Raw genomic sequence first — 13,097 nt, forward strand, 5'->3', positions numbered from 1 at the left:
TGTGGAATAACAGTGGTTGAAATAGTTCCATTAAAATGTTAACTTCACACAAGATACAACTGTACAACAATTTTAAGAGACTGATTAACCGAATAATTTTGCCAACCCTGTTAGCAATAAACTAATGGTCAGCAGAGAACAAGGAAACAGAACAAAGTTGAGGTTGGAATTTAAGTGACAGTTATGAACATCCAAAATTAATCACCATTTTTTAAGTGAGATTCACTCTATCAAGAATTGGGGCATACCCTCTGCATGCTTTAAAACTTCCACATCCTTCCTAAAATGAGGTGACTAAAACACAGCACAATATTCAAAGTGTGGTCTAACCAGGATTTTACAGAGCTGTAACATTACCTCTCCGCTCTTGAGCTCAAATGTTCAAGGGCGGAAGAAATTACCAGAGCTTAGAGAAATCTATTTTCATGCCGTCAGGTTGGAAGCTACCAAGACGGAATATGACATATTGTGCCTTCAACCAGAGAGTGACCTCATCATGTCAGTAGAGGAGGCCAGAGACCAGAATGGGAATAGGAAATGCCGCCTTTGTAGTGGACTGAGCAAAGGTGCTCGACAAAGCGGTTGCTCAGTTTACGTTGGGCCTCACTGATGTACAGAAGGCTGCGCTGAGAGCACTGGATACAGTTGATCACCCCGACAGACTCTTGGTTCCTTCACCTGAAAAGACTGGAGCCCTGAATGGTGGTGAGGGAGGAAACGTAGGGCCAGATGTAGCACTTGTCCTGCTTGCAAGATTAAGTAACTGTGGGAGATCAACGGGGAGGGATGAGTGGACAAGGGAATCATGTAGACAGCAATGCCTGTGGAAAGTGAGAGAAGGGAAAAATGTGATTAGTGGAAGTTGGCAGAGCTTACAGACAACGATGTGCTGGATACAGAGGCTTGTGAGATTGCTGCCTGGAACATCAGACATGTTCACCAACTAATTTATCATGGCCCAAAACCCAGAACTCAGGATGCCTGAGAGACATGAGGTGCACTACTTTTGGTTTACGATTGTCATTACCATGGCGGAAAACGAGGTGGGGTGGGGGACTCCAAGCCAGGCTGCAACATAGAGGGATGTGGCTTCCACCACCCAGTATCTTGTGGGCAAATGTGTAGTCACCAGAGGTCAAAATTGAAGACTCAAGGGCAAGACTACTGTGTCAGAGGCAACTGAGAGACTGCTCAATTGTATGCCTTATTTAAACCTGGCTTTCTCTGGGCACGCCAGACACAGCGATCAAACCAGAAAGATTCTCGATATACAGCAGGGACTGAACTGCTGATTTGGAAAAGGCAAAAGACTGAGGCCGGATGGTGACGCAGTGACATCAGTGCCGGACTCCAGAGCGAAGGCTCCCGAGTTCGAATCCAGTCGGGCCACTCCCGGGTATGCTTTCCATCCCTGCTTGGTTGAGTGTCAAGCTCGTAACTCCGCCTCGTAAAAAAAAAGACTGTGCTGTGTGTCCTGACGAAGGGTCTCGGCCTGAAACGTCAACTGCACCTCTTCCTAGAGATGCTGCCTGGCCTGCTGCGTTCACCAGCAACTTTTATGTGTGTTGCTTGAATTTCTAGCATCTGCAGAATTCCTGTTGTTTGCGTTGTGAGAAGGATGTGAGGGAGCACTCACAGAATCTTTCCTCCAAGACAACCACTTGAAAAAAAGTGGTCGCCGACGCTCTGACAGAGTAAGGCACACAAAAAAAAAGACTGAGGTGTATTTTATGATAAACTCTTGTTGGTGCTCCAATGCAGTGGTTTTGTTGAACTCATGTTCTCCTGACTTGAAACAAATGTCACCCATTCTATTCACCTTGGGTGTGCTCATCCGTGATTCCCACCAGAGTTTACATACCACTAGCAGCCGACCATAATCAACTGCTCATGACATTGCATGATGTCATCTCCAATCAAGAAACAACCCATCCAGAAGCATTTCAAATCATAGTCAGACTTCATACAGGCTGATTTCAAGAAAACCCTGTCCAATTAAGACCAGCTTATAACCTGCAGCACCAGAGGTACCACCATATTGGACAGCTGTTATACAAAGATAACAAATGCCTACTGCTCCTTGCCCAGAAGACATTTTGGCAAATCAGATCACTTGGCTGTCCTTCTACTTGCATACAAGCAGAGGCTAAAGAGTAAAGCACCAGATATTAGGACAACAAAGAGGTAGTCACGGGAGGCAGAGGAATGGTTACGGGATTGCTTTGAGTCAGTGGACTGGGCTGTGTTCAAAGACTCATCTAGGGATCTGAATGAATACACCATGGTTGCAATGAACTTTATTAAAATAGCTGCAGATGAATGTGTCCTCACTAAATCATTCAGTGTCTTCCCCAATCAGAATGAACCACAAGATCCAAAATCTGCTTAGGGCCAGCTCAAAAGCATTCAAGCCTGGAGACCAATAAAGCTACAAGAGGTCCAGAAAGTGGTCCGATCTCTGGGAGGCTATTTCATGGGTAAAGTGGAAAGTCTGCACCAAACTTGGCTCGACAAGGGATGCACGACAGATATGGCAGGGCTTGGAAGCGATCACCTCTTCTAAAGTTAAATCAAGCGACTTGGAAGACAGCAAGTCTTTGCTTCCAGAAGAGCTCAATGCCCATAATGCTTGCTTTGACCATCAGAACATGGAGGAACCACATGAAATCCCACATCCACCGATGATTCTATGAATTCAGTCTCTGAAGCTGATATACGGGCTGCCTTCATGAGGTGAACACACGAAAAGCATCTGGATCAGACGAGGTACCAGACCATGTAGTAAAGACCTGTGCTGATTAGCTGGCTATTGTGTTTACTGAGACCTTTAACCTCTCACTTCGGCAGTGTGGTAGTCACCTGCTTCAAGTAGGCTTCAATTATACTGGTGACCTGCCTTAATGACCATCATCCAGTTGCACTTACATCCAGATGATGAAATATATTGGCTCTTGCCTGAGAGGTGACTTGGATCTACTCCAGTTTGTCTACCAGAGCAACAGGTCCATAGCAAATGCCACCTCATTGGCTCTTCACTCAACCCTGGCACATCTGGACAGCAAAGATGCATACATCAGGATACTCTTTAACAACTACAGCTCAGCATTCAATACCATCATCCTCTCAAATCTAATCAATAAGCTCAAAGATCTTGGCTTCAATACCTCCCTGTGCAATTGGATCCTGGATTTCTTCACTTGTAGACCCCAGTCCGTTCAGATTGGCAACAACATCTCTTCCAGTTTCCATGCACCACAAGGATGTGTGCTTAGCCTACTGCTCTACTCGCTTTGCACCCATGACTGTGTGGCTAAGCACAGCTCTAATGCCACATTCAAGTTTGCTGATGACACCACTGTTGGAGGCCGAATCAAAGGTGGTGATGAATCAGCATATAGAAGGAAGATTAAAAATCTGGCTGAGTGGTGTTATAATAACAACCACTTACTCAGGACTGAGGAACTAATTCTAGGTTTTATGAGAAGGAAACCAGAGATCCAGAAGCCAGTCCTCAGAGGATCAAAGGGGAAGAGGGTTCCTTTGTGTTAATATTTCAGAGAATCCGTCCTGGGTGCAGTACCTAGATGCAATTACGAAGCAATACCTCTACTTCCTTAGGAGCTTGCAGAGATTCAGCATGACACTGAAAACTTTGACAAACTTCTATAGATGTGTAGTTAAAAGTACATTGACTGGCTGCATCATAGCCTGGTATGGAAACACCAATTCCCTTGAACGGAAAAATTCTACAAACAGTAGTGGATTCAGACCAGACCATCATGGGTAAAGCCCTCCCAACCATGAAACGCTGTCCATGGAAAGCAGTGCCCATCGTCAGGGATCCCCACCAAAGTCACGCTTTGTTCTCACTGCTGTCATCAGGAAGATGGTACAGGAGTCTTTTGTTCATTTACAATCAAAAGAACATGGCAGCATGTTGGTTGTCCATCATATTCGACAATGACAGTAAAATCTGTGCAGAAGTGGAAAAGCCACTGCACTGGGACGCTTCCACTCTAGTCCGGGTCCAGTGGCATCCATAGTGGTTACAAACTGGGTTCTTCCTTGGTTGCAGTAGACGACCTTGACTTCATCTGTGCCTTACCATGCCCTTTGCTCTCCACAAAGCATTGCAGAACTGCCTTCTTAGCCACTGGATCTCACCCACTCAGTACGCGAGAGCTGACTTCACATACTAGAATAGTCATATCCCTATTTCACTAGGGTATGAGGCCTGCTGGCTACCCTCACCTGGTTTAGCCCGCCTGTCAAACATGCAAACATCTACTTGGAGCCACAGTTGAGAGGTGAGTGTCCAGAGAGGACCAAAGCTGTTCAAGAATAGGCATAACTAGCTCCTTCACCAGAGGTGCTACCCTCCCTGGACACCCCATACACAGCAGCCTACACTGGATAAATTCATCCATTGATGATTATTAGGAACTAATACTAAGTTTTATAATACTATCGTAGCCTAAGTAGTGCTCTAATTTGCTCTGTATTTCATTTAAATACTTAATTTGTTGCTTGGTTAATCATAGTTTCTCTAAAAAATTATTTCCATGAAACTTCAGCTTAGCGTTGGGCCAAGTGGTTAAGGTGTTTGTCTAGTTATCTCAAGGTCGCTAGTTCGAGCCTCAGCTGTGGCAGCGTGTTTGTGGCCTTGAGCAAGGCACTTAATCACACATTGCTCTAGTCTGTGCGAAGAGTGGCGCCCCACACAGATTTCCAATCTGCGCCTTGTAAGGCATGAAAATGCCCAATGCAGGCCTCTCATAGTCTGAGTCGACGTTCCCTCCCTTCAGCTAATTGCGACTGTCACTTAATTGAGCCAAGATGTACTGGTTTCGATGTATCCTGTTGAACCAGAATCCGACTATCATTAAAAATTGAACAAGAAAATGAGGGAAAAGAGATTTAACACATACTCTCATCTTCTTTTGCCAAATTAATCTCACAACTAATATACTAAACTAAATCTCTGTGATTTTTCTCACTGTAAAACATTATACAAAAAAAAATTCCATATTTCTTAGAATTCTCAGTTTGGCAATTCTTTGCTGACAAATGTTATTGTGTTTAAAAAGTTACATCACTATAAATAAAAATGAATGTCCAGTTATGATACATGTAATATTTTGTAAAGCTTGTTAACTTATTATTTAAATTACTTTCAGCTGTTATAATATGGCATCTCAATTATAAAAACATTGCTCAACACATTCCATTCAAAAGCTTTTATTCCTATTATTCAAAAATCATTCTCTGGCTAATAGTGAAGGAAAAGGTTTACTATTTTAACACACAACTCCAATAGAGCTACAACATGTGCTAGTCCATAAATAGACTTTGTATGCACGTTATCTGAAACTACATTCCTTACAAGGTCCTAGCCAAATCAAACTATTTGCATATCTTATTTGACAGACGACAATTTCACACGATTGTGACGGATCTTTACAGAAGCCTTTCATTGCTTTCATTGAGTCATAAAACTGAAACACCCCAAAAAGGATTAAGAATATAGTCATAATGATATAGATTTTTTTTTAAAAGGCAGAATGGTCTTAAAGTTCTAACCTAGCAACATTTAGCTTGCTGAGCAATTAATAAAGATGAAAAGTCTGAGTACATTCCACCTAATAATCATTAACCTTATTGATCCCTGCCCTAAATTCCATCATTTAAAATCTGTAACTCCATGTTGCATTCCTGCTTTCTAAAATTATTTTCAAGATTTATTTTATACATATCACTTACTATCTTGTATTCCTCCGCAAGGTAACCTTTCAGCTAAGACTGCAGCAGCCTGCAATGCCCAATTCTCCCAGGTCTCTTCTCAAAAGTAAGACTGCTAATTCCAGGGATCAGTTCTGAAACACATTTCCACACCCTTCCAAAGTCTGAATGCTCGCTTGTGTCTCTGCAACCAAATCCCAAATACATATCTGAAAATAAATTCTGATCAGAGCACATGACATTTGATGGTGACTTCACCTCTCTGTGGTTTCACACCATTTAATCTGACTGTTGAGTGCATCCAATGTTTAGCAAATCACTGATGCTATACTCCAGTCCTCTTCATCTTAACATAACACCATATGTTGCTCATTTTTCTTGCTATTTGCATTAGTGACCTGTTGACTACATACCCAAAGTTACAAAGCTGCTATTGCCACCTCTATGTCATCAAAATCCTCTCCCTTCACAGCTAATCTGCTACACAAAATAATCTGCAGATGCTGGGATCAAAGCAACACTCGCAACACATTGGAGGAACTCAGCAGGTCGGGCAGCATCCGTGGAAATGATGAGTCGACGTTTCGGGCCAGAACCCTTCCTGCTGAGTTCCTGCAGCGTGTTGTAATCTGCTAGACCACTGCTCATCCATATCCACGCATGGGGACTAATTCATCTAGTTCTCTTGCCTTTAACCTAATATACAACACATAGTATGAAAGCATTATTCCCATACTTAGGAACCTTCACTGTTTCCTAATTAAGCAACATGTCTCAAATATTAACAGATGTAAATCCCATCACAGCCTCATTCCATCTCTTCTGGGTCTACATTCCTCCGTTTCTGGCATTTTAAGCATTTTTGATTTTATTTGCCTACTGTTAATGACCACAATCTATTCCATCTGCTACCATCCAGGAAGCGGTACCACAGCATAAAAACCTGGACCAACAGGCTCTGGGACAGCTTCTTTCCCCAGGCCATCAGACTGATGAACTCACACTGATTTGAGTGTACTCTATATTACATTGATTGTTCTATATATTACAAATTATTATAAATTACTATGATTGCACATTTAGATGCAGACGTAACGTAAAGATTTTTACTCCTCGTGTATATGATGGATGTAAGAAATAAAGTCAATTCAATCTCCAGCTGGCAAGAGTCACGATCTGGAACCCTTACTCTAAAGCTCCTTGCCTATCTACGTGTATTTTCACTTATAATATTTCCCTTTCTTTTTGATGATTGTTAGGACAGATGACAAAAACCATTTATCTGACTCAGGATTACCTTTGGAATGATAGCAAAGTTACAATGCAGAAAGGTTAAATGATTCTTGTAATTGCTCTTACTTGCAATAAAGGTTTGATTTTTATTGCTCTGCTTACTTTCTGAACTGCCCAGCATGGTTCCTTATCATACATAGGAATTTAAGCATCTATAAAAAATTATTTTATCAATTCAACAGGAATCTTTGGATACCATATTCATTACTTCCATTGCCCTAATGAAAGATTTTAGAACCACAGATTACTTAGAAGTCAAAACTTGACTGAAATGAACATTATGCACACTTACCAGAACCATTTCAATGGTGAATAATATAACCAAATTTAATCCTCATATTAGTGCATGTATAACCAAAGTACAATAGCGAATTCTACTTTACATATCTATTCAGTCTTCCTGACAACTTATATTTATCAACCAGTAAAACCTCCAGGTATAATTTTAATTAATCATGATCTATATACTATATTTTCTCAAACAAGATCAAATGATAAGTACAGTACAGATTTTGTATAAAAAGACCATTAAAGCTATTTACATGTAAAAGACAAGCCAAGCTTTCAAACATTAACTTTGTCACTTCCTTTGCGATTAATAAGCTTAACAAATTGAAATGATACAAAATTTAATCAGCAACTGTAAAATATACAAGTTTATATCTGGTCACACATTTTCAAACGTTAAATTTATTATCTTTGACACTAATCCTTGATTGCCATACCTGCCATTTGATGAGTTAAACTTTCACAACCAATATTAAATTCTTAGATGTCAGGCTCTATAAAGCAACCACCAATTTATATAACACATCAAAGTTGCTGGTGAATGCAGCAGGCCAGGCAGCATCACTAGGAAGAGGTACAGTCGACCAATTTATGTAGAATCTTTAAGGCAGAACTTATTTCAGAATAAAGAAAACATAACTTTTTTTCCATCGACAGCCTGTGACCATCTCAAATTTGCTGTTTTTCCCTATGTTGTTACTATACCAGATATGATCTACAGCAAGCCAAATATTAATAAAAACAGTGCATGTATCTAGGGAAGTGTGCTTGGCAATTCATTTAGATTTTAACTGACCCGTGAAAAAATTCCAAACATCCAGTTTTCTCCTGATCAGTTAATACTATATTATGCAGTGATAAAAATAACTGTCCTAATACTAAACCACCAGCAGTCTGTCTGTAACACTATGGATAGCTTCACAAAATGAACAAAGCTTAGAGTTGTAACTATGGCACCCATTATGACAATATAATGAAGTAACATCTCAATACACAATAAAGATCAAAATACACATTAATGCTTCACTTCAGAGGCAATGTTCCAGTTAACATAACAAACCAAGGACATCTGCATCTTAGGGTAGATGCAGAAGTAGAATTCTTACAGCGAATAATAAACAGATCCAAACCAACAATCTAACAGCCTACTTAACTTTTTGCTTTAAGATGCACCTTGCAGTAACAAATATAGAGTGTGAGTTACTGAAAACATGGGTATACTTTGATGCAGCCCTGGCCCTACACTCTGAAATGGATTCTCTAATCCCTCTCCTTGACCACACAGATTGGAGTTGGTGTGCTAGTTTGGCTGAGGGTGTTAGTAGTTAATTAGCGCGCGATTACATCACAGGATGAATGGAGAAAGGCTGAGCGCGCAATGACGTCACGGACATGAATGGAGGCCGGGGCAATGCGCTCTTATCAGCACCTTCAGGCCACGTTATCCACCTACTCATGGAGCGTTCTTCACCTCAACTATCCACCTCCCCTCATTCCTGGCCAACTGAATCCCTTCATATGCACAGAATCAATAATAAAAACATAGCCGGCTGCGACTTGCCAATTAGAGTACTTGCCAGCCGGGTGTTAGAAGGGGACAAGCCCGAGAACTCACCGCTCGCCCTACTCACATCAATTCCGACAACCCTCCGCTCACCGGGGTCCTCGTCGAGCCTGCCCTTGCAGACGCCTGTCTACGTTTACAATTCGAAGTATAGACAAGAAAAATCCACAAAAAGCACAAACTGAAGGGGAAGAGTAACCTCGTTTTGTGGCGGTTAAGTGAAAATAGGAAAGCCGTTGCTTACAGGAATTACATTGCAGGGGCGCAAACACTCTGGGTCTTGTCTTCATGTAGCGACACTAAGGTGTAGAGCGTTATGGGTGATGTAGTTTATAGTGTGTCGTTTTCGGTGTTATACTTTCCACATAAACTACATGTTCCAGTGTGCAACTAGTGCACAGCGACGCCATACGTTAATGAGGAGCTATAAACGGTAAGGATTCGAGGGCTATGAAGAGGGGTGTTTAATCTATGAGGAAGGGGTTATGGGTTTTGCTTTCGTGATTCTCCATGGTTAATAATTTTCAAACGCTTTTGTTGGTCAAAATTATATCATGCATCTGTTTTATGAGCATATAATATATGGATTTCTTTTGCATTCATCACTTGCACAGCGACCTAGTTCCTTATTGCAATCACGAGGAAATCTGCAGATGCTGGAAATTCAAGCAACACACATAAAAGTTGCTGGTGAACACAGCAGGCCAGGCAGCATCTCTAGGAAGAGGTACAGTTGACGTTTCGGGCCGAGACCCTTCGTCAGGACTAACTGAAAGAAGAGATAGTATGAGATTTGAAAGTGGTGGGGGGGGGGGAGATCCAAAGTGATAGGAGAAGACAGGAGGGGAAGGGATGGAGCCAAGAGCTGGACGGGTGATTGGCAAAAGGGATACGAGGCTGGAGAAGGGGGAGGATTATGGGACGGGAAGCCTGGGGAGGCCCAGAGGATGGGCAAGGAGTATAGTGAGAGGGACAGAGGGAGAGAAAAGAGAAAGAGAAAAAAGGTCTACTGTCAAGATGAAGCCACACTCAGGTTGGAGGAACAACACCATATATTCCGTCTGGGTAGCCTCCAACCTGATGGCATGAACATTGACTTCTCTAACTTCTGTTAATGCCCCACCTCCCCTTCCATCTGTTATTTATTATTATTATATATATATATATATATATATATATCTTTTCTCTCTCTCCTTTTTCTCCCTCTGTCCTTCTGACTATACCCCTTGCCCATCCTCTTTTTTTTCCCCCCCTCCCCCTTTTCCTTCTCCCTGGGCCTCCTGTCCCATGATCCTCTCATATCCCCTTTGCCAATCACCTGTCCAGCTCTTGGCTCCATCCCTCCCCCCTCCTGTCTTTTCCTATCATTTTGGATCTCCCCCTCCCCCTCCCACTTTCAAATCTCTTACTAGCTCTTCTTTCAGTTAGTCCTGACGAAGGGTCTCAGCCCGAAACGTTGACTATACCTCTTCCTATGGATGCTGCCTGGCCTGCTGTGTTCATCAGCAATTTTTATGTGTGTTCCTTGTTGCAATGTTTTCAAACAAATGAATGCTGTTTTAACTGTCGTAGTTCTTGCATTTGGTAGTTTTCAACCAAATGAAATACTTAACTAAAATTTAAAATAAAAAGAACAAACTCAAATGCTGGAATTGTCCAGCATATCAAGCAAAGCGTACGGAAAGGGAAACAGTTAACATACCAGATTCAGCATCTTTCATCAAAACTGCCTATTAGTCATAGTCATACTTTATTGATCCCGGGGGAAATTGGTTTTCGTTACAGTTGCACCATAAATAATAAATAGTAATAAAACCATAAATAGTTAAATAGTAATATGTAAATTATGCCAGGAAATAAGTCCAGGACCAGCCTATTGGTTCAGGGTGTCTGACTGTCCAAGGGAGGAGTTGCAAAGTTTGATGGCCACAGGCAGGAATGACTTCCTATGATGCTCTGTGTTGCATCTCGGTGGAATGAGTCTACTGCACTTTTACAAAATTATGTGCAATCATTTTTAGGATTTACCTTTTTTCAAAACTAAGGAAACTTTCCCAGAAGTATGGGGGAAAAGTAGGTGAATGGAAACAATTATATACAAGATTGTCTAATGTCATTTCCAGTACAAAGTGTAAAGGAGAATGAAATAATTATTACTCCGGATCTGATGATGCAGCTCAAAACAAAACTAGATAAAGAACACAATACATAACATGGTTTGTATACATAGATTGTACGTCCATAAAGTGACGCTGGGCCAAGAGTGTCTGTACATAACCATAAGGTGACAGACAGGAAATGGTAAAGTAGTCCTGCTGAAGGGTCTCAGCCCAAAACGTCGACTGTACTCTTTTCCAATTGATGCTGCCTGGCCTGCTGAGATTGGTGAGCATTTTGTGTGTGTTGCAATGATGGAAGTAGCTCTTTGATGGGGGAGGGGGTGTGGAGGGATGGGTTGTTGGGTGGAGGTGTTGATCAGCATACTGCATGGGGAAAGTAACAGCCTTTTTTGAGTCTGGTGGTCCTGTTGTGGATTCTGTGTAGGGGCATTTCAGATGGGAGTGAGAAACAGTCCATGAACAGGGTGGGTGGATGCTTCATTATGTTACTAGACCTCTTCTGGCACTTTCTCTATAGATGTTCTTAATGGTGGGTGGGCTGGTTACTAATTAGATAGTAATAACAACTATTTGCTTTTTCAACTTATCTAATGATCTTGATATATTTTATAAAGTGATGATCTGTGTGAAGGAATTGATGGCACGTGGCCAAGTTTGCAGATGATACAGGTGGCAGGATGGTTAGTATCACTCAAGCAGTGAGTCTGCAGCAGGACTCGGACAGGTTAGGAGAGTGGGCAAAAAAGATGCAGATGCAATACAGTGTAGGGAAGTGTGGGTTCTGCACCGTAGTAGGAAGAATAACGGTGTGGACCATTCTCCAAATGGGGAGGGAATTCAGAAATCAGAGGGGCAAAGACACTTGGGAGTCCTGATTCAGCAGTCCCTCAAGGTTACCTTGCAGGTTAAGTCAGTAGTAAAGCATGTAAATGCCATGCTTGCAGTCATTTAGAGTGAGTTAGAATATCAATGCAAGGATGTACTACTGAGCTGTTACGATCTTGAGATGAAAAAGTTAATGTATGAGGAGCATTTGATATCTCTGGTCATGTACTCTATGAGTTCAGAAGGATAAAGTAGGATATCATTAAAATCTACCAGATATTGAAAGGCCTGGGTAGAGTCCCTGTGCAGAGGATGTTTCCATTAGTACAAGAAACTGGGTCCAGGGGATGGGGGGACAACTTCAAAATAAAGGCGCATCCCTTTAAAACTGTGACAAGGGTTTCTTCAGCCACGATAGTGAATCTGCAGAATTTGTTACTACAGAGGGCTGTGAGGGCCAAGTTATTGGGAGTATTTCAGCAGAAATTGATTGGTTGTTGATTGACGAGGGGGTTACCTCGAGAAAGCAGGATGATGCGATTTGGAGAAGAAAAACATGATTGAATGGCAGAGCAGTCTTGATGGACTGACCCTATGGCCTTTTGCAACGGTACCTTCAACTCCACATACAGCACCTCTGAAATTACTATGCTCTCTTCGTACATCAAGTCAAGTCGTCAAGTCAATTCACTTTTTATTGTCATTTCGACCATAACTGCTGGTACAGTACACAGTAAAAATGAGACAACGTTTTTCAGGACTATGGTGCTGCATGAACAATACAAAAACTACACTGAACTACATAAAACAACACAAAACTACACTAGACTACAGACCTACCCAGGACTGTATAAAGTGCACAAAACAGTGCAGACATTACAATAAATAATAAGCAAGACAATAGGCACAGTAGAGGGCAGTAGGATGGTGTCAGTCCAGGCTCTGGGTATTGAGGATTCTGGTGGCTTGGGGGAAGAAATTGTTACATAGCCTGGTCGTGAAAGCCCGAATACTTTGGTGCCTTTTGCCAGATGGCAGGAGGGAGAAGAGTTTGTATGAGGGGTGCGTGGGGTCCTTCATAATGCTGTTTGCTTTACGGATGCAGCGTGTGGTGTAAATGTCTGTAATGGCGGGAAGAGAGACCCCGATGATCTTCTCAGCTGACCTCACTATCCGCTGCAGGGTCTTGCGATCTGAGATGGTGCAATTTCCAAACCAGACAGTGATGCAGCTGCTCAGGATGCTCTCAATACAACCTCTGTAGAATG

At 41.9% G+C, this 13,097-nt stretch overlaps 2 protein-coding genes across 5 annotated transcripts in view; one reads left to right on the forward strand and one right to left on the reverse strand.

Moving 5' to 3' along the window:
* aimp1a (aminoacyl tRNA synthetase complex interacting multifunctional protein 1a) overlaps positions 1-9,044 on the reverse strand; it is a 68,953-nt gene extending 59,909 nt beyond the window's left edge. Inside the window, exon 1 of one of the 4 annotated variants that reach the window (XM_072256392.1) lies at positions 8,952-9,044. In XM_072256392.1, coding sequence (XP_072112493.1) covers positions 8,952-8,953 — 2 coding nt within the window. In that variant the 5' untranslated portion in view covers positions 8,954-9,044. Of the gene's footprint in view, positions 1-5,760; positions 5,914-8,881 lie in introns of those variants that run through there. The other 3 variants (XM_072256393.1, XM_072256395.1, XM_072256394.1) reach the window with 3 other exon arrangements.
* Positions 9,045-9,289: 245 nt separating this feature from the next.
* tbck (TBC1 domain containing kinase) overlaps positions 9,290-13,097 on the forward strand; it is a 338,866-nt gene continuing 335,058 nt past the window's right edge. The window contains exon 1 of the mRNA XM_072256396.1: positions 9,290-9,317. The gene's annotated coding sequence lies outside the window, so the exon portion shown is untranslated. The remainder of the gene's footprint in view (positions 9,318-13,097) is intronic.

The sequence above is a fragment of the Mobula birostris genome, chromosome 4 (assembly GCF_030028105.1).
Source record: "Mobula birostris isolate sMobBir1 chromosome 4, sMobBir1.hap1, whole genome shotgun sequence".
In the NCBI taxonomy this organism is placed as follows: domain Eukaryota; kingdom Metazoa; phylum Chordata; class Chondrichthyes; order Myliobatiformes; family Myliobatidae; genus Mobula; species Mobula birostris.